Source organism: Tachypleus tridentatus, chromosome 6 (genome assembly GCF_004210375.1).
Source record: "Tachypleus tridentatus isolate NWPU-2018 chromosome 6, ASM421037v1, whole genome shotgun sequence".
NCBI lineage: Eukaryota > Metazoa > Arthropoda > Merostomata > Xiphosura > Limulidae > Tachypleus > Tachypleus tridentatus.
In genome coordinates, this window is record NC_134830.1 from 141,547,229 (window position 1) to 141,574,249 (window position 27,021).

At 36.6% G+C, this 27,021-nt stretch overlaps 1 protein-coding gene across 1 annotated transcript; it reads right to left on the minus strand.

Moving 5' to 3' along the window:
* Window positions 1–555: 555 nt before the first annotated feature.
* LOC143253875 (putative phosphite transport system-binding protein PtxB) lies at window positions 556–27,021 on the minus strand. Its single transcript, XM_076508381.1, has 6 exons — window positions 26,934–27,021; window positions 14,375–14,589; window positions 13,435–13,582; window positions 12,358–12,503; window positions 11,366–11,545; window positions 556–3,814 (listed from the first exon to the last, which is right to left on the minus strand). The coding sequence occupies exons 1-6, from the start codon at window positions 26,942–26,944 to the stop codon at window positions 3,633–3,635; spliced, it is 882 nt and encodes a 293-aa protein (XP_076364496.1). The 5' UTR covers window positions 26,945–27,021; the 3' UTR covers window positions 556–3,632.

Consider the following 27,021-nt stretch of genomic DNA (forward strand, 5'->3'; position numbering starts at 1 on the left):
AAATTAATGATGCTTTCCGATATAATTTTCTTGTTGACTGTGATTAGAAAACTGTTTAAACATTTTGTGGTCACAGTAATAATTATTCGTAAACAAACTTTCCAATCTAACTCGCACAAATAGTTTGTGTAATTGCTTTTCATATACACAAAAAGTAAATCACAAATCCGCTCAGTTCGATCTTGACTCGTGAAAATACACGACAAATCTGTCCATCAGAGCTAGGTAGTTTTAAACAATATTTCTCTGAACTGTTAAAAACAATATATAATAGAAACCCTTTTCACTTCTTGTAAAGGACTATCCAGTTGAAGCATTACACTAAAGTTTTTGTCTTAGTGCTACATTAATAAAATAAAAACTTTAATGTCAGCGTTTCGTTGTTGTTGAATTAAGCACAAAGCTATGCAAAGGGCAATCCGTACTCTGCCCACCACGGGTATCGAAACCAGGTTTTTAGCGTTGTAAATCCGCACACACACCACTGTGCCACTGAGGGGCTTCAGTGTTTCATTACATATTTATCAAATTACATACAGACAGATGAACAACAAAGAGAACTAATACAGTATTTATTCCTATTTGTAAACACAATCTATTTAAACATTTAATTTCATTAGATACATAAAAGTCTAGATTTGTTCCAACAGTAACATGACAAGAATATACAAAACATTTTACTAATTTCAAACATTCCTCTAATCAGTGATAAAACATTTTCATACAAAGAACACCTTACTCGTATATTTCTGTATCAATAACTTGTAAACGAGGGCTGTTAAAAAAATACGCGGACTATTTGAATTGCGCGGCTCCAGTTGGTTTCAGGGGAATCCGCTTGGTGTCGCTAGGTTCGCATATATCAGCTGATTACGACGCCATTTCCCGATTGCAGATATCTTCATTTGTGTATTAGCTACGCGGTTTTAAGTGAAGTGCGATTTTTTCGTTTGGCAAATTTTAGAATGAATGACCTGAAGGAGCAACGACTTGCTGTGAAATTTTGTGTTAAACTTGGAAAATCTGCGACTGAAACTTTTGCTATGCTGAACACGGCTAACGGTAATGTTGCTATGAAGCGTACGGCATGTTTCAAGTGGCATGAACGTTTTAAGGATGGTCGACAGTCCATTGAAGATGATGAGCGTCCTGGACGTCCTTACACGTCAACTGACGACCGACACATCGACAAAATCAACACCCTGGTGCGGGCAAATCGACGTCTGACTGTCAGGGAGCTTGCTGAAGAGTGTGGGATATCAGTTAAATCTTGTTACAAGATTTTGACCGAAAAATTGAAAATGCACCGCGTTGCTGCGAAATTCAGCCCTCAGAACTCGTGAGTTTTTGGCCAAACACTAGATCACTGTTCTTCCCCTACTCACTTGACCTTGCTACTTGCGATTTTTTCTTGTTCCCCAAACTCAAAAGACCCTTGAAAGGAAGAAGATTTGAGACGATTCCCGAGATTAAGGCAAATGCGACAAAGGAGCTGGAGGACATTACAAAAGAAGCGTACCAGGACTGTTTCAACAAGTGAAAACACCGTTGGGATAAGTGTGTGTGTTGGGGAGGAGAGTACTTTGAAGGGGTCCCAGACATGTAACTTCTAAATAAAGTACATTTTGTTTTATGACGTCAGTCCGCGTATTTTTTGAACAGACCTCGTATCTCCATCTATTACATACAGATCGATCAAGTACAAATACCATTTAAACAGTCACAATATTATAGTAATTCTACAACTGTGCAGTTTTCTATATTTACACAATGTGCGGTTAAGTACTGCTTCGTTAATATCAGCTACACATCCAATCTACCATCATGCAACTGACAGATTGGTATCTTTTATCAATTTAAAAATCACCCCTAACAGATATAATCTATACTTGACTAAATTTCAGTTTCTATAAAGATATATATACTTTGAAAACCTAGTATTGTTCACTGTGATAATTATAAAAGAAATACTAGGTTTTCCATTATATTTAATTGTTATACATTAACATCATTTAAATCACTGAAGACATAATACTTTGAATGGTTATTTTAAATTTCCTCATCAAAAGAATCAATATTCCCAGTAAATAAGTATGGATGTATAACTAATTTGAAACTTTTTTAGTTTTATTCCACATAAGCCCAATGGAATGAAATGAGCACAATTTGAGATTACTAACTCGAAACTTAAGACAGTCTTGACTCATTCAGTAATAGGTTTACTTAAAAAATTAACTCAAACTTCTCGTAAAAAAGATTTATAGTGGTTTTAACATATTTCAACTGATGAAAATATTATTGGTATGATAAGTTACTTTACAGCAATCAATTTTTAAACTGTTGTTTTACCCTGTGTAACCCAGTTTTTGAATTTTTTTTATTCTACATAATAATTTAAAATTTAAAATTTATTAATGATATGTTTAAAAAAATTCAAATTTTTGCACATTTTAGAGTACATTATAGACCTTCAAAAATATTGTTCTTTTTCCTAAAAGTACACTAACTTTTTGAAACAGAGAAGCAAACAAATATTTATTTATATTGATCTAAGCACAACAAAAAGGAATGTCAGCCATAAATACTCATGACAAATGAATGAAACTAGTGGTACATAACTAATAACAGCTGTAAGCATTAATATCTTTCTGAAGGTCTAATTAAATAATTCAATTAATTCATAGGAAGTTGTTAAAAGAGAACAAAATGCAAATAGAAAATTATATTGTGGAAATATGAACAATGTTACAAAAAACACAAAATGTTTATTTTTTACCAATAAATTCTAGGAGATTCTAAAAACGAGGGTTGTGAATAAAAATTAAGTGCTGAAAGCAAAATTCTGTTTGACAGTTTACACACACCTGTATTAACACAAGAAATAGTGAGAAAACATAATTAAATCACAAAGATGAAAAAGAAAATGTTTGTTAAATATTAGAAAAATAAACATCTTGACCAGTGTTGCCTCTAAGCCTTGCAGGTAAACAACAACCAATCAAGTGCCTCAATTATGATGAAGAGTCTCAATGTGTTGATGAACTTAATGACCCTGTCAGTCAATAGGCCTAAAGCCAAAAAACCGTGTGGCATTGCAAAGTGCAATAGGGTCGTTGGTCTAAAAATAACTTTGTGCCCCTAAAAAACAAATAATCTGGTAGTGCACATCTGCACATTGCCTTGATACTGGTGCACATGAAAAAAATAATTCCACACAATTACTGACAAAAATTAGAAGGAACATTGATGTTGACCAACAGCTTAATGTTTATGGAAAATTTAGAAAAGAAAATGAGTGTAAACACTGCCATGATTCAGAACTGTCCACACTTTGGTCTAAAAAGCCAGATAATTGAAGTTAGTACTTAGTATTTCAATTATTTACATAAAAATTCAGTGTCTAAAAAACATGGTTAAAAATATTTATTACTCAGAACTTAAAAACATAAGTAGCAACTGAAAAAATATAAACAGATATAATTAATCTAGTGTTTTTCTTATAAAATAAAAACAAGGCATCAAAAATACTGAAAATTCTGGCCCTTACAGAAACTAAACCCAGAAGTAAATTGTTAGTTACACACACACACAAAAAATATTGGACATCATTTTTCTTCTACTGGACACCTGGTTTAATAATATACTGTATCAAAACTTAAACTTCTTGTACTTTCAATAAGTTCCATTTCTTTATCAAAATATTGGAGAGAAATTGAAGCAAATCGTCTGACGCGAAATTCTGACAAAGCTTGAGCTCCTTCTCGAGTCTTATGCATATTAAGAAGAGTCGTGACAATTTTACTCTTTAATTCATCTGTAAAGAAATATGTACTTTTTTAGTAAAGAACAATTACAACAGTTAATTATGTACTTAACTTCTGTATAGGAATATAGATTGCATTTTGAAAATTGTTCACATTCAGTTTTCCATAAGAATGTTTACACTAATATCCTAACATAAAAAAAAAGTTCAATTTGTCCATACTATTACTATGAGCATTCTCCAATAAACGTTTTCACTAATGTTCTCTTTCAAAAACCCTAAGTTATGAAAACATTAACAAATAATTCTCAGTATAGTTTACATGCAAGAAGTATAATCCCTGATACTAAGAGTGAAATTAATAATTTTTGTCCAGCATCAATTTAGTTTTTTACAGGGGTAAATGATTAAGTTAAAATGATTATTTCTGATCTCCTCCCCTAAAGTAACCTTTAAAATACAATTACAGTTATAGTGTTCAATTTAAAATTTAAACTTAACGTATATCTTATCAACAACAAATTTATGAGTAAAACAAATCATGTATGCTATTCTATCTCCAAGAGGCACACAGTGGGTATATCCTTAACTCTTATGCACATTTTATGAAGTATACTGTGTGAAGTATACTGTGCCATATGAGGAATTCAATGAAAAGTGAAGGAAATAATGTTGTTTTGAGAGATGGAGAAATACTTTACTAAATTTTGATCAAGATCAAGGTGTAACTATAATACAATGTTTATAGAGGTGATTACAGTCACTAACTACATGTAGTAATTGTAATATAACAGCAGTAATTATCAAGAACCATAAATATGACCAGCAGATTATATGTAAAGATTCTATATATTTTGTATATATAAGCACCAGATTACTAGCTTACCTACAAGTCATAATGCTTCCATAGCTGGAATAGTGAGCATATTTGGTGACAAGTTTTGATCCTAGATTGGGAATTAAACACACTAGCCACCAGACAAGAGTAATAAAAACTGGCCAAGGATTACAGGCATATAGCATAAGGACACAGTATAAACATTATGTCACACAACAGGTTTGATTTCACTCTAAACTGTAAATTTAACAACAAAACCTAAATTAGGTCCAAAAATTGATTGATTGATTGATTTAGTGTTTTATGGCACAAAGCAGCGAGGCTATCTGCGCCAGACATTCATTAAAAATGTAAAAAAAAAAAAATAAATAAATGTAGTAATAGACATAAATGGAAATGAAGGTAAAACAAAAAAGTATAAAACCAATGTTGACACCTAGTCTACAATGTTAAGATAGAAGGCAGAGTATAAGAAGTTGTAAGGTATTTACTCTAGCAAAAAGGTAATGATCATAACCCGCCAGGAAGACTAACAGGTAAGTTCAAGAACCACCGTCAATCACCTGAAGTTGGCCTTTCCAGTCCTGGTTCCGGGTTATGTGTCATAGCAGCTATTATCAAAATGTAAAAGAATAAAAGTTTTAAAAGACACTCCACAAAATCATAATAATGAGTAGCCAAATGTCCAGTAAAAAGATAAAAGTCAAGTAAATGGAATAAAATTTGTAAAAGTAATTGAAGATAAAAGCAAAACGGCAATTAAAACAGAAAATGGTGTAAAAACCAATGGTGACATCCAGTCAACAAAGTTGTAGAGAACTACCTGTAGCAGAATGGTAATGATCGTAACCCGCCAGGAAGACTAACAGGTAAGTTCAAGAACCACCGTCAGTCACCTGAAGTTGGTCTTTCCAGTCCTGGTTCCAAGTTATGAGTCAATATGGCCAGTACTAAAAAGTTAAGTAGTAAAAGTGTGAAATGATATGCAGCAAAAGAATAATAACAACTCGCCAGGATGACTAACGAGTAGTTCAAACAGTAGCGTTAGTCACCTGAAGTTGGCCTTTCCAGTCCTGGTGTCGAGTTATTTAATGTTCTGGCCATTGTCCAATGTCAAATTGAAGGAGAGAGATTAAAACTCTAAAAAAGGAACCACAATTAAAAAGGTGTAATGAATAAATATGCAACACTTAAATGAGATTAAAAAGATTAATGGCCATTAAAAAATTAAAAACATTATCAAGGTGGACAGAGTCACCATCACCAATAACTCTGTCCAATGTTACAGATTGACCCTGGGAAAAAATATGTTTAAAATATTGCTGTCGTTGAGAATTGTAACGATGGCAAGAAAGTAAAATGTGGCTGATAGTGATTTGAGTGTTACACAAACTACACATTGGTGCATCACTTCCAGATAAAAGAAAATGATGAGTTAAAAAACTGTGACCAATGCGTAGCCTATTGAGAACAACCTCCTCCTTCCGAACTTTACGGAAGCTAGATGGCCAAAGTCCAATTTTGGGTTTGATTTGAAAAAGTTTGTTGTCACGTTGCTCATTCCAAGTGGACTGCCAGCTGGCACGGAGCCGAGCCTTGAAGACAACACCATAGTCCATGTACGGAATAGGCATAGGAGTGATGGTGCTGAAGCAGACATATTTAGCTGCCATGTCTGCAAGCTCGTTCCGCAAATACCAACATGGCCTGGTATCCAGAAAAACTGGATTGAAGTAGCTGCTAATGAGAAATGGGCCAGTCGGTTTCGAATATCAGCGAGAATAGGATGTGAGCTAACGTGTAGCGATTCCAAGGCAAGTATATAGAACTAAGCGAATCAGTATAAATAGTGCAGTTGGAGTACTGCTCATCTGCAATATGATCCAGGGCAAGAGATATGGCATACAGTTCAGCAGTGAACACAGAAGCTGTAGAAGGGATTCTGCGCGCAACTACTGACCCATAGCAAACCATAGCAGAGCCCACTGAATTACCTGATTTGGAACCATCTGTATAAATGGGAACTGAATGATTGTTTGAAAGATATTCATTGAATAAAAGATGGTACTTCCAATCTGGAGTATCTGCCTTTTTAGGTGACTGAAAGAAAGGTCACATTTGGGGCTGTAATAAGCCATGGTGGGATGGGCGACCTGTGGAATCTGCAATGTTATCCAAGGACAGACCCAATTCATCCAATTGCCGGATGCGAAGGCCAAACGGAGCAATGACAGATCGTCTGTTCTGAAAAGTACTGCCCACCGAGGAAGGAAAACACATTTCCAGGTAGGATGCTTTGGTAAGGAATGAAGTTTCAAGTATATTGTAAAGATAGTTGCAAACGGCGAAGGTGTAGAGAAGGTTCATGAGATTCAATGTATATACTTTGAACTGGAGAGGTAATGGAAAGCCCCAGTGCAGAGTCGAAGTCCTTGGTGATGAACGGGGTCCAGCATCTTTAAGGCGGAGGGTCTGGCAGAGCCATAGACCATTGATCCATAATAGAGTTTCGATCTAATAAGAGCACGATATACCTTTAACATTGAACAGCGATCTGCCCCCAACTGGTAGAAGAGAGAACACGGAGGATGTTCAGTGCTCTTGTGCATTTGACCAAGCTGCTTTAAGTGTGGTATAAAGGTCAGTTTACGATCAAAGATAAGCCCCAAGAACTTGGTCTCCGGGACCACTGGTAGCAAAACTTCCCGATATGAAGTTCAGGATCAGGGTGAATACCCGTCGACGGCAAAAGTGCATGCATACAGTTTTGAGAGAGAGAAATTAAAGCCGTTCGCCAGAGTCCACTTCCGTACACAATTGAGAGCGGTTTGTAGTTGCCGCTCAATATATCTCATGTTTGATGACTGACATGAGATGTGAAAGTCGTCGACATACAGCCCATTCGCAACAGTGAGAGGGAGTTGTTCAGTGATGGCATTTATCTTTATACTGAAGAGTGTAACACTCAATACACAGCCTTGAGGGACTCCAAGTTCCTGTACAAAAGAGCGGGAAAGTGTCGAACCCACACGAACTTGGAATCTCCTGTCCATTAAAAATTTTTTAATAAACATGGGTAGATGGCCACGTAACCCATATGTATGGAGGTCTCAAAAACGCCATACCTCCATGTTGTGTCGTAAGCCTTCTCTATGTCAAAGAATATTGATACAAGATGTTGGCGGTTGAGAAAGGCTTCTCTGATAGATGTTTCAAGACGAATTAGGTGGTCTGTGGTGGAGTGCTGTCGACGGAATCCACACTGGGTGGGCGAGAGGAGGTTGTTTGATTCAAGGAACCAAACAAGACGAGCATTAACCATCCTTTCTAATGTCTTACAGAGACAGCTTGTCAAAGCAATTGGACAGTAGTTTGAAGGAATCTTGGGATCTTTCCCTGGCTTAGAGAAAGGTAAAATAATAGCCTGGCGCCAGGCATCAGGAAAAATATTCTCCTGCCAGATCCGGTTAAAGACAATCAGAAGGACATCAAGAGAAGCAGGAGATAGATGGTGCAGCATGTCATAATGAACATCATCAAGTCCAACAGATGTACTGGCAAACCGATGAAGGGCCATTTTTAGTTCCACCAGGGTAAAGGGACAATTATAGTCAAAGAAACAGTCAGTTCGAAAGGAAAGAGGTGAACACTCTGCCCGAGTCTTGATGGCCAGGAAGGTGGAGGAACAAGCAAAAGTGCTAGATACCTGGCAAAAGCTTTCACCTAGAGTGTTAGCAATGTTCCGAACATCAGTCACCTCCTGACCATCAGAGAGTGAGATCGAGAGGGGATAGAATTGTAGTGTCCATTAACCTTTCGAATCCTGTCCCATATGATCTTGGAACTGGTGGTAGAAGATATGCTGGTTGTGAACTTAATCCAAGATTCCTTCTGGCTGTGACGTCTTACCCACCTAGCATGTGCACAGGCCCGTTAGAAAGCAACCCGGTTTAAAAGTGTGGGATATCTACGAAAAGTATCCCAGACCCGCTTTTGAGCCTTCCGTGCTAAGTGGCAAGCAGGATTCCACCACGGACGAGGATATCGTGGAAAACGTGTTGAGGTTTTAGGAATACACTGAGCAGCTGCATGTGTAACACAGTCAGTTACCGCTGCTACACAGTCGTCTATTGATGGCTGATTTACGATGGCAGGATCAAGTTCTGCGAGAGCAGTGAAAGTGGACCAGTCTGCCTGATCCAGCTTCCACCGGGGTACGCGGGTAGGGTGGCATCGATCACGGCCAGTCTCTCTCAAAAAGATCGGAAAATGATCACTGCCTAGTGGATTACTGTCAAACCTCCATGAAAAATGGGAGAATAATGAAGGGGAGCAAACCGAGAGATCAACAGCGGTAAAGGACTGACTAGGTGCATGAAAGTAAGTGGAAGAACCAGTATTGAAAAGAGAAAGATTGTGATCAGAGAGCATCCGCTCTACAGATCGCCCCTCCCATCAATAATAGCACTTCCCAGAGGGGATGATGTCCATTAAAATCCCCTAGGATTAGAAATGGAGATGGCAATTGTTCAACGAGAGCATCAAGATCTGATTGATCAAATGTCTTTCCAGGGGACAGGTACAGAGAACAAACAGTGATGGTGTGACCCAAGGAAACACGGATGGCTACAGCCTCCAAGGGTGTGTTGAGTGACAAAGACAGGGTGGGCACGTGTTCATCAACCAACAGTGCCACCCTCCATGTACTCGACCATCACACAACCTGTCATTTCTGTACAGAGAAAACTGCCGAATGGAGACAGTATCAGCAGTTTTGAGAAATGTTTCTTGTAAAGAAAGACAAACAAGATGGTAGGAAGCAATCAGCGTTTTGATATCATCCAGATTAAAACGTAAACCTCGACAGTTCCATTGTATCAAGGTGGCCATTTTTAAGAACGGGTAGGTGAAGTGGCTGGAGAACCCTTCGGTTTACAACCACGTCTTTTTTCTTTACTGTCTTTAGTCGGAGGAGGTCTATCAACCTCCATGGATCCTGCTGTGGGTCGGGTGGGCAGCTTTTTGTTATTGGAAGGGGAATCCAGTGACTGAGGACGTGAATGAATAATTGTTTTGTCTCTTGTGGTGGGAGAAAAAGATGTATCAGAAGAAATGCCTGTATTTGAAACTGAAGGACGTGGATCTTGAGGTTTGTTGGAAGGTATGGGAGGAACAGAGATGGGTGTGGAAATCGATTCATCAACCTTTTTAACCACGGAGGTCAAAAGGCTTTTCATTTGTTTTGAAAGCGATTCTCTTGGAAGCACAGAGAGATCTGTCTGCACTCCCACTGTAGTTGTGGAATGAAGTGCAGCAGCATATATCCGAGATGAAGTTGTGGACACCAACTTCCGAACCTCAGGATAACTAATGTTATGTGTCGTTTTCAAATGCTGCACCTCTTTTTCATCCAACCATTTTGGGCAAGAATGAAAGTAAGAGGGGTGAGAACCATTGCAGTTTACGCAATGTGGGTTTATGTCACAGTCATAGGCATCGTGGTCCTTGCCTCCACAAGGAGCACATGTCAGGGAACCACGACAGGATGTCTTTGAGTGGCCGAATCTCTGACATTGAAAACATCGAAGAGGATTTGGTATATATGGCCGAACCCTGCAAATGAGATAACCTGCCTTGATGGTGGCAGGTGCACGTGGTGAAGTAAATGTTAAAACGAGGGTATTTGTTGGCAGTGTAACTCCATCTTTGCAGTGGAGATGCCTCACTGCAGAAACTCCTTGAGTGGAGAGACCAGCGAGAATCTCTGACTCGGGAACGTTCTTCAAATCCCTTTCAACAATAACTCCTCATGAAAAATTCAAAGTAGCATGGAGTGTAACCTCAATAGGTACATCCCCAATTGCCTTTGAATTCAAGAGGAGTTCACTGTGTTGGGATGTGGATGTTTCAACCAATATGTCACCAGATCGAAGTTTCTTTACTGATTTTGGAGAGCCAGCAAGTCCCTCTAGTCCCTTTTGAATAAAAAAAGGGGACATTTGCCCTAAAGGTTTTTCCAAAAGAGAATGTAATATAAGAAAATGAGGTACGTGTGTTACAGATGTTAAATATTGCTGTTCAGAGTATTCAAGACGTGGTCGCTTACCCATTGACTGTTTTTTTACAATTTTATTTAAATTTTTTAGAGGATCCATAGGAAAAGGAAAAAATTTCGGTACCCACTGACCCCACCCACCATGGAGCCCTACAAGGGGACGCACTACAAAGTCACGCAAGGACAATGCAGCAACGCCAGGGTTTCGTGAGCACTATACCCAAACACCAGCATCAGGCACAATGTCCACAACACCCGTTGAGAACTTCCAACACTGGTACTTGGTTGACTCTAGCCCAAGTGGACCAGCCGATTGACCCAAGGGGGGCCACTCAAAGGCTGCCCGTCTACAGGAATTCGAGGCCAAAGTGGTGTGTTAGGGTTGGACCCCTCAACCACCAGGATCCTCTCCTCCCCTTCATGGGTCGCCACGCACGGCAAACACGTGGGTGGATGTTTAGATCCCAGAAAAGGTAACCAGATAGAACAGAACCTTCCCTGGGAGGTCCCCTCACCATGTACAGGAATCCACACCGAGGGGAGGTCCAAAAATATTCAAAAATTGTAAGTGTGTGCTTCAGATTAGTTTCACTTATGAGCTAGTTGCCCTTACAAATATAAATGTAGCAATTGTTTTAATAGTGTCACTGGACTGGAAAATCGTTTATATATATAAACAAGTTCTACACCTTAAATCTTTGCTAGTTACCTGGGAGACGTTTGTTAACCACCAAAGGGTAGGGTGTTAACATTCCCCATGAAGTTAACACCCGTAAGTCATCACGCACACAAGGGTTCCTATCCAGAAAGAGCGCTAAGCAGTTTGCATCCACGGCTGCTGCATCAGCTTTCTTGTTTATCACCATTCGTATGGACTCGAGGTGAGACCCTAAACAGAAAAAAGAAAATATCAATAGGTGTTATTCAATGCATATTTTACCCACAACATCAATCTTGAAACAAAAAAGTAAAAAAAAAATTAGCCTACAATTCAGTATTTATATCAATATTTCACCAACAACTGTTGAAATACAAGACGTGTTTGCACTTCATAAGAAATCATTTTCAAATTTATTTTAGGAATATCTTACAAGACCCAAGATTAGCAAATGGCAATAATTTATAAACAAACTCATATGGCCATTCACATCAAAGTGTTCCACATTTCTGACTTGGATTAAAAACAGTTTACAAATCACCTTCAGATAAAAAGAATTAATTCAAAGCTAAATATCTGAACATCACAGATGTATACCTTGGTGGCCTATAGTGACAATGTGCAAAACAATCCTTATTTTATGGGAGGAACACCAAACATTCAAATTTCTTTACATTAGAAACACTGCTGTTCTTACAAGTCATCTTCAGCAACACACCTTGAATCAGCAAATTTGTGTTTTAAGCTATTGTCATATTTTTCAAAAATTTTGTACATTTTCTCAGTTTAGAAAATGATTTTCTGAAAAAATATGTATGGATAAGGTATTAACATTTTCCCTTGTACACTTAATAATTACTCTTACATTCCTCTGAGAAACACTTCACAACTCTCCACTTTACTCACAATAGATACAAAATGCAAGTTTAGTGACCACAATGACAAGGTATTTACCAGAGCAAAGAATGTTCCCAAAAAGCTAGTATTCTCTCCAAGTTCTTTGAACAATACAAGTTCAGTGTCTGGGATGATGGTTTACTTACCTGCATAGAGAATGTTCCCAAAGAAGCTGGCATTCTCTCCAAGTTCTTTAAGAGTTTGTAAAGTCACTATATGTCCACTGAGAGATTCTGCTCTGTTATATGCCCATTTACTTCCTCTCAAATCCAAGAATTCTTTCACTTTTTCACTGTATCAAAGTAAAATGTGTGCATGTGTGTGAAATACAGATATTATTATAAAATAAGGTTAGATATTTGTTGTTGTTGTTCTTACAGGGCCAAGTCTACTTGTTGGTTTCTAGTTAATTTCTGTTCCTAAATTTCATACATACAACTAACATTAAAAGCCTGACTTGGCAACTTGAGTAAAAACAATACCAACAAAGATAGAAATAAAGATCATGTCCCAACATTCAACTGTCTTTCAAGCTCTACAATACAGTTTACATACAGGGGAAAAAGACTAACCTATCAAATGCAATTACACTAAAAGAACTATAACATACAACTAAACTTATTCAAAAACAAGAGGGAACTGTTAAAAGCTACTGCACTTGAAATTATTTTAGGCACGATTAGAGTAAATTAATCTATGAGACCTTGGGCATGATCAAATTCATCATTTGACCTTCCTTGTCAAAAATTACAATCAGTTCAAAAGAAAAAACAAACAAAAAATATGGATCTTTTCCATGAAACACTCATCTACAGCTAAAAATAAGTGAAGAAAACTTAGTTTCAGAGTAAATTACTTTTTGGTGTTATTGAAATATACATTCCCAAAATATTACAAGTTTAGTAATATATTAATATAATAATTCATAACTCCTCAAAAGTTGTCATTTAAGCAACTTTAAACACCTGTTACTGTCAATATTCAATAAATAAAAGAGCCAATTAATAATTCACAAACGTATTTATTACTGGTATTGTATTACTTAAAATAAAACACCATGTACAGTAAAATTACTTTAAGATACTTAATAATCAACTTAAAAACCAAACATAACTCGTATAAAGACACCAAGGTTTGCAACAAGTATTTTATCTTTCTAACATGTAAAGAAACATGAAGAATAATCAGCATGAAATTATCAAAATAACAGCATCATGCTCGACCTTAAGTCTTTATGAATGATGACATCAGCAAAATATCCTGGACTGTCTTCACCTCGTGGATGAAGATGAATTGAAGACACGGGCAAAAGTTCAATATACTTGTTTCCTTTCTCGAGCATCCTTAAGTACACAGTACTACTCATCCATGCTGAAATACACAAAAAATCCAGATATTTGACTATACACTAGACCTTCTAAACCTTGTACAAATTAATTAAATAAAAACTTAGAAGTACATGCAGTGTTCCAAGTTTTGGATACACTGATATTGCCTGTAGTAATTTTAGGAATGTACAAGTTACTAATGATGTCAGAAAAACATGCAGATTTGAGAAGTCTTCATATAAAATAATAAAAACCCTTTAACCTGAGCACTTTTGAAAGATAAACCTTTCTTCTTCAGGGGCATACTGATGAAAATAGGTCCACCTTTTAAAAGCACTTGGATTACAGGGTTTTTATTGTTTTGTGTCAAGTTATTAATGAATATTCTTAATTACATGAGTGATTAATCATAAGAAATTTTTAGCAAAAAACTATATAGTATATATTTCATTACAAAACATTTCCAGATAATTTTAACAAAAATGTGAACCTGATGAACAATAACCAGTAATTCAATATGTTTAACCATATAATTCATGTTTCATACATATGGTTTAAAAGATGTCACAAATTCTTGCAAAACTATATTTATACACAAGTTTTAATTCCACTTTTATGATTTCTTTTTTGAAAAACATGATAATAAAATACCTTATTGTTCTAGTAAATAATTGTTTTTGGTCTATTGTTGGACATAATCTATTAAAAATGTATAAAAATTTAAAACTGAGTCAAAATTTTAAATTAAGTAAAATAACTTATTTTTGCTATTTCTCTAAGCCTATGTATGTCGTGTATGACACATATGATGTGTAGTCAGTAAAGGGACTTGCACCTAAGTCCAACTCATTTTCAATAAATGGATCAGCTCTGTCTGGTGGTGGACCTTCCCAGCGAGATTCATACATCAATGTAGTGTGTAGATTAAGAGCTTTCTCCAAGTAATTCAATGTCATTTCATAAAATTCTACAGGTATACTAGGAGAAAGATACGTTGCAGCTCGCAACTTCACTGCTGCACTCTCTGATGGTGGTATGGAAGATTTGATGCTGAAAAAAACAACTTTTTTTGAATAACCAATTAATTTAAAACCTGAATTAAATTTTGTATTCTTACCTTACTACATGCATTTGAAAATAACCCAAATCTCTTAATTGCACCCTGCGAGATATTGCAATTGTGGCAAATATATTAATAGTGACAACATGTAACTGACAAATCAATGCATCCAATATTAATTTTTTGATATACTGTACTACCCGTAGAGTTAGACTAACATTATAAATCAACTACATTATTTACCGGGTTAATTTTTTAAATGGATAAACTACAAAAACAATGTACTGCATTTGCAAGTACATCAGATACCCAAAATGCCTTTTAATTTTAATAAAAAGATTATGCATATTGGTTAGTAAAAAATAATTATTCACATTTTATTGCCAAGAGATACAGGGTTCATTGACCAATCTAGGCCATCCTATTATCTACTAAAAGCCAACTACAAACTACATATGCACAGAAACTTTCCTATATCCAAACCTTGTTTCTTGAATATTTATTCAATCTTCAATAAAGCAGTTTTTACCACACCTGGAGGTAAAGTTTTCTACAAACCAACCATATTATTAGCAAAGTAACACTGCCTTAATTATAACTGTCAAGTTTTCCATATCTTAAATCTGTGACCTCTGTTCAGGATCTATAGGTTTCAAATCTTAAAAACCTTAGTCATTTTCCATTTAAATCTATTCTCTCCATTTAAAAACACTTTACAAAAGACCTAAGTGATGTTAAGAGATAAATAAAAAGATTAAAACCTTCTGATATTTATCTGGAGGTAAAGTTGTTGGAGAGGTTTCAGAGAGGATCCCAACTTTAGAAGGAAGAAGAGATTAAAATCCTTTGAAATGTATCTGGATGTGGACCTAATGGAGAAGTTTGAAAGGAGGTTCCAAGTTTAGAAGGAACAAAAGGTTACAATACATTGACACATATCCAGATGTGGAATTGTTCAAAAGGATTTGGAGAAGATTCCAGGTTTAAAGGGAAGAAAAGGTTAAAATATTTTGACGTGTATTTGTTGCAGAAAAGAAAGATTGAGAAGGGTGAAATTGATGTCTAAAACTGATAAAACCAGATAATGTTTGAAAAAGTTTGCAAGCAACAATAAATGAAAGCAAATTTAAAAGAAACACAGATATGACTCCAGTTAAACCAGTTTTACTTGAAGTATTTAGTTGGTCTGTGATGCACCTTTTTTTCAAGTCTGGTAAAACACTAAGAGTTTAAGAAACTACACGAGTATTTCAGATACCTGGGTTAGGTTTCTACTAGGTCAAAAAGATCCTAGCCATCCTTTGAAATTAAAATGCAATGAATTAAAGGATGCAAAAATTACTTGAATATCAGTGATGTAGTGTCATACTTTCATAGCTTATTCACTTTGAAATCTGTCCAATAAAAAAACAGACTTAAATATATCAGTTTTAATTTTCTTTTGCACAATGTAGCATGCTGGTAATAAATCTATCTTTTTGCTTTATACACATACAAATGCTTCAGTTCTGTAGTTTAATGATCTGGGCTTTAAGTGTCCAATTTAATCTTACCAGTATTCTGGGATAAAAGTTTCCAAGTACGTACCTTACACGTATGTATAATAATTTCTAAATAATAGATGATGAATAGAGCTTTTTAAACATACATTATATAGCTAGTTTGTGTTAAATTATACAAGTAAACCAAGGAAACAAACAATGGTGGGAGTTAAAAATAGCATGTTGCCAGCAAAAGGAATTTAATTTCGAAGCAACAATACAATAATTGTAAGTATGACTCAAGCCTTTACTGTGATTAATTAGTACACATTTATGTTTTGAAAATTTATTATTAGCTGATTTTTCCACAACTTTTTCATATATAAAAATATCTAAAATAACATGTTGCCATAAGTGTGTTCTCCTTTGGTATTGTTCATTTTCAAAACAATTATTACAAATTTTTGACGAAATAAAAGGATCAGAGTCGAGAATCAGTCCAGAAAGTATACAATTTGATTTGATCATATTCAAATGCAGGGCACCAAGAGATATTTTGGGTATGTCCAGTTGGAGTTTGCAATAAAATTATTTGTTTTTTGTGTTTTTTTTATTCACACATATATCAAGTGTAGATACTCAAATTATGCTATATTGTTAAACACAACAACCAAGACATTTGTTGTTATTAAAATCAAATTGTATTCTTCAAAAAAAATCACTGAACATTAAATTATACAGATGTAGTATGCATTTCAGTGATGAGTTTCATGACTGTAATTTTAAAATGACTGGTAAACAAAGTTGGTAGTTGAAATATTATCACAAAGAGAGAAGCAAAAGGGAGAACCTTCTTACAACTTATTTGATTTTTACTTTATTTATTCAAGGTGTAGTATAGCACAGTAAAGAATACATGTGAAAAACAGTTTTCTTCATCAAAGTGGAAAAATATGACAGAATGCAGCCTGAGCATTAGATGTCTGAAAGTTTTTTTTTTCTTCAGTTATGTTCTGAAGACCTGTATAAATCAAAAATAAAGAAGATTTTTTCCAACATTTACTAGTTGAGAAATGAAAATTTACAAAAGCCTTGCCCTTACTTTCAGGTAACAGTCTACATAAATCATGTAATTATTTTGGCTGGGTCCTCAATTGAACAATGTTACTTCCAGGTTGTTGCTTGGTTGGTTGGTTGATTTAGTGATTTGTGGCACAAAGCAGCTAGGCTCTCTGCACCAAATGTCCAGTTAAAAGTAAATTTAGTAAAATTCATAAAACAAAATTAAGGTAAAACAAAACAAAGTTTAAAAAATAAAGCATAAACAGCATAAAACCATTGTTTACATCTAGTCTACAACGTCAAGAGAAAAACGACAGTAATACAAGTTGTAAAGGACTTTCTGTACCGTAACTGCAATAATCATAACTCGCCAGGAAGACTAACAGGTAAGTACAAAAACCACCGTCAGTAAACTGAAGTTGGCCTTTCCAGTCCTGGTTTCGAGTGATTTAATGTTACAACAAGTTTCTAATTTTAAATCGAACTAGATGAACTGTGATTTTTAAAAAGGAGACACATTAAAAAGTTGTAATGTATAAATTAAAAATCTTAAATTGCATTAAAAAGATTAATGATCTTTTAAAAACTAAAAACATTACCAAGGTGGACAGTGTCAACATAACCAATAACATTGTCTAACGTTATGGACAAACCTTGGGACAGAACATTGTGAATCGTAACGATGACAAGAAAGTAAAATGTAGCTTACTGTGATCTGAGTGTTACACAAACTACACACTGGTGCATCAGTTCCAGATAAAAAAAAACAATGAGTTAAAAAACTGTGACCAATGCATAGTCTAATAAGAACAACTTCCTCTTTCCAATCCTTATGGAAGGAAGACGGCCAAAGATAGAGGATTTTATTTGGAAAAGCCTGTTTTCGTGTTCCTCACTCCAAGTCAACTGCCAGATGGCACAGAGCAGATCATTGAATACAGGACCATACTCCATGTACAAGACAGGCACAGCAATGATAGTGCCAGAGCAGATAGACTTAGCTACAGTGTTGGCGAGCTCCTTCCCTCAAATACTAACGTGGCCTGGTATCCATAAAAACTGGATAGAAGTAGATGTTAAAGAGAAATGGGCCAGTCGGTTTTGAATATCGGCAAGAACAGGGTGTGAACCAATGTGAAGCAATTCTAGGGCCAGCAGAGAAATAAGCGAGTCAGTGTAAATTGTGCAGTTCAAGTACTGCTCAGCTTCTATGTGACCCAGGGTGAGAGAAATGCCATACAGTTCAGCAGTGAACACAAAAGCTGTAGAGGGGATTCTGCATGCAACCACCAAACCACAACAAACCATGACAGAGCCCACACAGTCACCTTATTTCGAACCATCTGTATAAATAGGAATGGAAGGATGCTTTGAAAGATGTTCAGCAAAGAGCAGACTGTATTTCCAGTCAGGAGGGTGTACTTTTCTCAGATGACTTAAAGATAGGTCACAATTGGGGACTGTAAGAAGCCATGGTAGGATGGGCTGACCAGTGGATACAGCAGTGTTATCCAAGGACAGACCCAATTCATCCAACTGCACCTGGATACGAAGACCAAAAGGAGCAATGACAGACCATCTGGTCTGAAAAAACATGGTCTATTGAGGAAGGAATACATAACCCCAGGTGGGATGCTTTGGTTAAGAACAAAGTTTCAAAGCATATAGTAAAGACAGTTGCAAACTATGAACGTGCAAAGAAGGTTCATGAGACTCGACATATAACTCTGAACTGGGGAAGTGCAGAAAGCCCCAGTGCAGAGCCAAAGTCCTTGAAGATCAATGGTGTCCAGCATCTTTAAGGACAAAGTCCTGGCAGAGCCATAGACCAGTGATCCATAGTCGAGTTTCAAACGAATAAGAGCACAATATATCTTTAGTACAGAACATCGATCCACTCCCTAAGTGGTGGAAGAGAAGACACGGAGTATGTTTAGTGCTCTTGTACATTTGACACGTAGCTGCTTGATGTGTGGTATAAAGATAAGCTTATGATAAAAGATAAGCCCCAAGAACTTCACTGATACGGAGTTCAGGATCAGGGTGAATATCCCGTTGATGGGAAAAGTGCATGCAAACAGTTTTAGAGAGAAAATGTAAAGCCATTTGCTGTGGTCCACTTCAGTAAACAATTGAGAGCAGTCTGTAGCTGCCTCTCAATATACCCAATGTTCGATGACTAACATGAGATGTGAAATTTGTCGACATAGTTTGATTGATTGATTGATTTAGTGTTTTATGGCACAAAGCAGCTAGGAAATCTGTGCCAAATGTCCAGTAAAAAGATAAAAATAAATTAAATGTAGTAAAATACATAAAAGGAAATGAAGGTAAAACAAAACATCATTGAAAAACACAAAAAGTATAAAATCAATGTTGACACCTAGTCTACAATGTTAAGAGAGAAAGCAGAGTAAGAGAAGTTGTAAAGGACTTCCTGTAGCAGAATGGTAATGATCATAACCTGCCAGGAAGACTAACAGGTAAGTACAAGAACCACCATCAGTCACCTGAAGTTGGTCTTTCCAGTTCTGGTTCGGGGTTATGTGTCATTATGGCCAGTACTAAAAGGTAAAGTAATAAAAATGTTAAATGGCATGCAGCAAAAGTGTAATAACAACTCGCCAGTACAACTAACGAGTAGTTTAAAAAACTAAAAACTTTATCAAGGTGGACAGTGTCACCATCACCAATAACACTGTCCAATGTTACAGACAAACCCTGGGACAGAACATGTTTAAAATAGTGCCGTCGTTAAGAGTCATAACGATGGCAGGAAAGTAAAATGTGGCTTACAGTGATTTCAGTGTTACACAAACTACACACTGATGCAACAGTTCCAGATAAAAGAAAACAATGAGTTAAAAAACTGTGACCAATGCATAGTGTAGTTAGAACAACTTCCTCCTTCTGAACCTTACGGAAGCTAGACAGCCAAAGCCCAATATAGGGTTTTATTTGAAAAAGCTTGTTGTCATGTTGCTCACTCCAAGTGGACTGCCAGCTGGCACAGAGCCAAGCCTTGAATACAGGACAATAGTTCATGTACAGAAAAGGCACAGTGGTGATAGTGCCAGAGCAGATAGATCTAGCTGCCGTGTCTGCAAGCTCGTTCCCAAGAATACCAACATGGCTGGTATCCAGAAAAACTGGATAGAAGTAGCAGTTAATGAGAAATGGGCCAATCAGTTTTGAATATCAGCGAGAACAGGGTGTGAGCCAACGTGTAGTGATTCCAAGGCCAGCAGAGAAATAAACGAGTCCGTATAAATAGTGCAGTCGGAGTACTGCTCAGCTTCAATATGATCCAGGGTAAGAGATTGTCGATATAGAGCCCGTTTGAAACAGTGAGAGAAAGTTGTTCAGTGATGGCATTAATTTTTATACTGAAAAGTATGACACTCAGAACAGAGCCCTGAAAGACTCAAAGTTCCTGTAGAAAAGAACGGGAAAGTGTTGAACCTAAACAAACGTGGAATTTCCTGTCCATGAAAAAAGTTTTAATTAAAATGGGCAAATGGCCACATAACCCACATATATGGAGGTCTTGCAAAATGCCATACCTACATGTTGTATCATAAGCCTTCTCAATATCAAATAATATTGATACAAAATGTTGTCATTTGAGAAAGGCTTTTCTGATTGACATTTCAAGTCAAATCAGGTGGTCCATGGTGGAGGGTTGTCATCGGAACCCACACTAGGTCGGCGAGAGGAGGTTGTTTGATTCAAGGAACCAAACAAGACGAGCATTAACCATCCTCTCTGAGATCTTACAGAGACAACTTGTCAAAACAACTGGATAGTTGTTTGAAGGAATCTTGAGATACTTACCAGGCTTGGAGAAAAGTAGAACAATAGCCTGTCACCAGGCATCAGGAAAAATATTCTCCTGCAAGATCCGGTTAAAAACAACCAGAAGGATAACAAGAAAAGCAGGAGATAGATGGCACAGCATCTCATAGTGTATATCATCAGGTGCAACTGATGTACTGCCAGACCAATGAAGGGCCAGTTTAAGTTCCACCAGTGTAAAGAAACAATGATAATCATAGAGACAATCAGCTTGAAAGGAAAGTGGTGACTGCTCTGAGCAAGTCTTGATGGCGAAGACCTCCATGGATCCTGCCCTTGGTCAATTGGGCAGGTCTTTGTTGTTGAAAGGGGATTCTAGAGACTGAGGACATGAACAAATGACTGTTTTGCATCTTGGGGTGAGAGAAGACGACACATCCAAGGAAATGCCTGTACCTGGAACCAAAGGATGTGGATCTTGGAGTTTGGTGGAATGTATAAGGTTCAGAGATAGATGTTGAAGTTGATTCAACTTTTTTTAACCATGGAGGTCAAAAGACTTTTCATTTGTTTGGAGAATGATTCTTTAGGAAGCAAAGAGAGATCTGTCTGCACTTCCACTGTAGTTGTGGAATGAAGTGCAGCAGCACACATTTGAGATGAGGTGGTGGACAGCAATGTTATTAATCATTTTCAAAACCTGCACCTCTTTTTCTTCCAACCATTTAGGACAAAAATGAAAGTAGGATGGGTGAGAGCCATTGCAATTGATGCAATGAGGGTCTGTTTCACACTTGTAGGGATCATGGTTCTTGCCACTGCAACAATCACATATTAAAGAATCATGACATGACGTCTTCGAGTGACCAAACCTTTGGCACTGGAAACATCGGAGAGGGTTTGGAATGTATGGCTGTACTTGGCAATTAAGACAACCTGTCTTGATGGTGGTAGGTGGACGTGATGACGTAAATGTAAGAATGAGGACATTGGTCAGCACCATAATTCCATCTATGTGAGCAGAGATACGCCTCACTGTAGAAACTTCTTGGGTGGAGAAACCAGCAAGAATCTTCGAATGGGGGATGTTCTTCAAATCCCTCTCAACAATAACTCCTTGTGATGAATTCAAAGTAGCATAAGGTGTAACCTCAATAGGTATATCCCCAATTGCCTTTGAATGCAAGAGGAGTTCACTGTGTTGAGATGTAGATGTTTCCACCAACATGTCACCAGATTGAAGCTTCTTTACTGACTTTTGAGAGCCAGCAAGTCCCTCTAGTCCTTTCTGAATGAAAAAGGGAGACATTTGCCCTAAAGGTTTGTCTGAAAGAGAGTGTAATATAAGAAAATGAGGTACAACAGGTGGTACAGATGGTGAGGATTGCTGCTCAGAATCTTTAAGATGTGGTCATTTACCTATAGACTGTTTTTTCACTCTTTTATCGAGATTTTTAATCGGAATATGCATAATAAAGAGAGGGAAATTTTGGTGCCCACTGACCTTATTCACCATGGAGCTCTACAAGGGTATGTACTACAATGTCAAACAAGGACATTGCAGCAACACCAGGATTTCGTGAGCACTACACCCAAACACCAGCATCCGAACAACACCTGTTAAAATGTCCAACACTGATACTTGGTTGACCCTACCCCAAGTGGACCAGCCGACTGACACAAAGGGGGGCCACCATAGGGCTGCCCATAAACAGGAATTCAAGGCCACAGTGGTGTGTTAGGATTGGACCCTCAACCACCAGGATCCTTTCCTCCCCTTCGTGGGTCACCACTCACAGCAAACACATGGGTGGATGTTTAAATCCCAGAGGAGGTAAAATGAAAGAGAACCTTCCCTGAGAGGTCCCCCTCACCACGTACAGGAAGTCACACTGATGGATACTTCTAGGTAATGTACCAAGTTATAGCTTTCCAAATAATATTTTACCAAACATTTTTATTTGGAATAGAGGCCTGTTTATGTGAGAAATTGAAAGAAAAATTTTTTCTCTCTGTATTTTCATAATGAGATGAATATATACAGGGTTAAACAAGCAGTAACTAAATTAATATTATTACAAAGTAAGGTGAAGTTTACAAAACATGTTCATGGAACCAAAGTATGTGGAACTGCTGAAAACATGTCTTAATTGACAAATAAACAGATACTTTATGAAAAAAAACACACCTAAGGACATATTCTATTACTGATTTAACACTAACTTTGAACTACTTTAAATGATACAAAGATAATTTAATAATTTAAGTAGAACTTGCACTAAAACAGTTTCTTAACCTGGGTTCAATCAAACCCCAGGGTTTTGATGAGTCAGTCTCAGAGGTTCAGCAGGGGTCAAGACACACACACTGTGTGTGTGTGTGTGTGTGTGTGTGTGTGTGTGTGTTCACCCTACTCGTATGATTCGTGACGTCATGCTCCACTTGGCCATCATTGGCTGCGGCAGATCACGTCACATCACTTGGCCTTTATATCTGTGCTGCAGGGAACTTTGTGCTCTTAGCACTCGACTTGTAATTGTAGTAATTGTGCATCATTTGTGATTTTTTCCTAATCTTTCAATCTCTTCATACTAACTATGTTGAGCAAAAACGGAAAGTGGTCAGACGAATATGTACAATATGGATTCATGTGTATGACAGAACATGATGGGAGTCAGCATCCTCAATGCATAACTTGCAATGCCAAGTTGAGTAATTCTTGTGTAGCAGCAGCAAAGCTAAGAGAACACTCCCTAAAGCTGCATGGAGATGAGAAATACAAGAACACAACACTTGCTGAATTCAAGGTAAAGAGCCAGGTTCAATGAAAAGGCTACTTTGCCTGTTCCAGGCTTTGTACCCATTGACAAACTGATCCTCACAGCATTGTACAAAGTTGCATACTTATCGCAAAGCATGGCAAACCACACACCATTGCTGAAACACTCGTAAAACCAGCTGCATTGAAGATGGTGAATATCATGCTGGGAAAAGCTGCTGAAAATAAGTTATCCCAAATTCCTCTTTCAAATGACACCATCAGCAGCAGAATAGATGACATGAGTGATGGCATCTTGGCTCAAGTAGCTGCAGATCTGATTTCAAGCCCAGTAAATTCAGCCTTCAACTCGACGAAACCACCAATGTTTCCAATCTAAGCCAACTTGTTGAATTCATGCACTATGTGAAGAACGACAAGATAAAAGATTTTTTATTTTGTAAGCCTCTTACAACAAAAACTAAGGCAGCCGACGTGAAGAAACTTGTGGATGACTTCTTCAGACACAACAATCTTTCGTGGGGTATGGTTTCTGCAGTTTGTTGAGATGGAGCTCCAGTCATACTGGGATGAAACTCTGGTTTTGGTGTGCTGGTGAAAGCCCATACAACACACATCATTGTAACACACTGTGTTCTGCACAGGCATGTGTTGGCAACAAAAACCTTGCCTTCAAAACTGGCAGAAGTATTAAAAATTTTAGTGAAATGTGTGAACTTTGTGCAAAATAGTGCCCTGAAGCACCGCATTTTCAAAGAGCTGCGTAATGAAATGGACACTGAATTCGAGGTACTTCTGTACCATTCTAACGTTAGGTGGTTATCCTGGGGAAAGGTGCTGAATCATGGTTTTGCCATGCATATGGAATTAGCCCTGTTTTTGTGAGAGCACCAACATTGTCATGCAAATTGCTTCAAAAAATCTGAGTTCATTCTCATTTTGGCATACATGGCTGATATTTTCAATGCTCTCAATCAACAGATGCAGGGCGGTGGAGTCAACATCATCGAAGCGGAAGAAAACCTGAAGGCTTTTCAAAAAAAGCTTCCGTTATGGAAATGATGAACAGAAAATGATAACTTCCCAAACTTTCCACTGCTGGGTGACTGTGTAAGTAAGATCAAAGATGTGTCTGAAATCGGAGACATTTCTGTACCCGGGGAACTGAAGCAAGCAATTGCCATGCACTTAGATGATCTCGCAAAGTCTCTCGACGGATACTTCCCCACCAGAGAGTCATATCCAACATTGGTGAGACAGCTGTTCACGTTTAATGTTGTGACAGCAGATCTCAATGATGAATACCTCGATAAAATCATTGAATTTCAGCAGAGCCAGGTTCAACAGCAACTTTTCAGAACAACAACGCTCTCAACGTTTTAGTGTCACAAAATTGTAGCGTATCCTCTTATTGCTAAGAAAGCCCTTGAGATACTCATACCATTTGTTACAACGTATCTTTTCGAGGATGGTAGACATAAAAACGAAGAAAAGGAACAGACTTTGTTCCGAAAATACTAGAGTGGCACTTGCCAAGGTGAAGCATTTCTGAACTTGTCTCTGAAAGGCAACAGCAAAAGTCACATTGATTTGCAGTAAATATTCATTGAGTTATGTTTTTGTGTGGAATTCATGTTTTGTTGATTTTGTTCTTTGAGCACAGTGATATTGTGTGCAACTGATGCATGGTTCATTTTGTACACTAATAAAATATCTACTTATGTTTTGAATTTGAAAAAATCATATTCTATTTTTCCAGTTACAAAGGGTTCAGTGAATGCAAGTACAAAACTTCCGTGGTTCAGTACCTCCAACAAGGTTAAGAACCACTGCACCAAAATGTTTCACCAACTCTACACATTCGACAAATTGGATTTTTCTTTTCCAATTTGAGCAGCAGTATATCATTTTGTATCACATTTGTATTGCAGCATTCTTCCTAATTTATGACAATAAAACTGATTTAGAAAACACAATATTTGTAAATAAAATTTAATACTGATACTGTAATATACAGAAAAATACAATGATGTCAAGTTTCATTTTTTCTCACAAATTAAAAAAAATTTTGGAATTTCATATCTACTTTAATTTGAATATAAAAGTAATTTTGAGTTGAAATAATTGTATTCAATGAACAAAAATTTCTGGGGAAATAAAATTCTGTGTACAATTGTTGTTATAGAGTCAAACACTGGTAATAGTAAGTTCTAAAACTATTGTTTAAATAATACAATTTTTGCATGAAAAATACTAGAACTAAACTTTCAGGCAATAAAATAGACAGTACTTATGAAAACTTAAGAAAATAAGTTAAGATTCTAAATACAATTCAATTATTAAGTACCTATTAAATAAAAAAAAATGACTATATAATGGAGACAGTATTACATCTGTAACAGTATGCACTTGCTGCTTTCAAAATATGCAACAAGGTAAAAAAACAAAAAAAACTAGGGCAGAACTGATTTTTGCTTTAATATAAAGAGCATTTTTTATTTTACTGACGAAAAATGTGCTAGTGAAACATCTGTCTGGCATAAACTTCATACTTGAGACTTTACTATCGGTCTGTTCTTTTTCTTTTCAGCTTTTGACCTTTAATAAACTATTTTATGGTTTATAAAAAAAGTATTGGAAATCATCATAATCTATACAGGAAGAAACAATTTGTAAAGTGAAACAACGACATAATTACGTGTGTCTTTTAGTTTTGCATACAACTAGGAGTGAATTATATTCAGTTGTTAGTAGTATTATTTCAATATAAACCTCGGCCTCATACAAGTTTTCAGTTACTTTAATCAAAATTAAACTTATTAAAAGACTATAAATTTCACTTTTTATAGCACTGAAAAAAAACTCCAAGTGTCCTCCCACTTTTCTTAGATGCAAATGCACGTGTTTAAATTATTTCGTTTTCTTTTGAAATGGGTAAACTTCACACTTATTTTTTTACCATTAATTATTTTTGCACATTCACTCAATACGTATATCTAACTCTGATCACCTGATAAGCACGTGATATTCATATTGCCCAAGATACTAAAAGTAATACATTTACACGCTGTTAAATTATATTTAATTATTAAAATATAATTTCTTATCTATAATCTTATGTAGCAATATTTTCTTTAAAATATCTAAAGAAAAATCAGAATACTAAAATAATCACTACGTGCAAGAACGAACTGAACTCTGCAATATTTCAACTCACCTACTCGCCATTATTAACTTCTCTCAGCTGTATATAACACAATTTTGTTTATTACTACTTCAGAAGTTGGAAGTGCCACCTGTTGACC

Bases quoted from the DNA above. Each gene is read 5' to 3' on its own strand.
- LOC143253875 (XM_076508381.1), bottom strand. The intron at 13,583-14,374 runs GTGCAAGTCCCT...TGTGTATTTCAG, and splicing joins TGAAAATGAGTTGGACTTAG to CATGGATGAGTAGTACTGTG. The intron at 12,504-13,434 runs GTCGAGCATGAT...ACTTTGATACAG, and splicing joins ATCATTCATAAAGACTTAAG to TGAAAAAGTGAAAGAATTCT.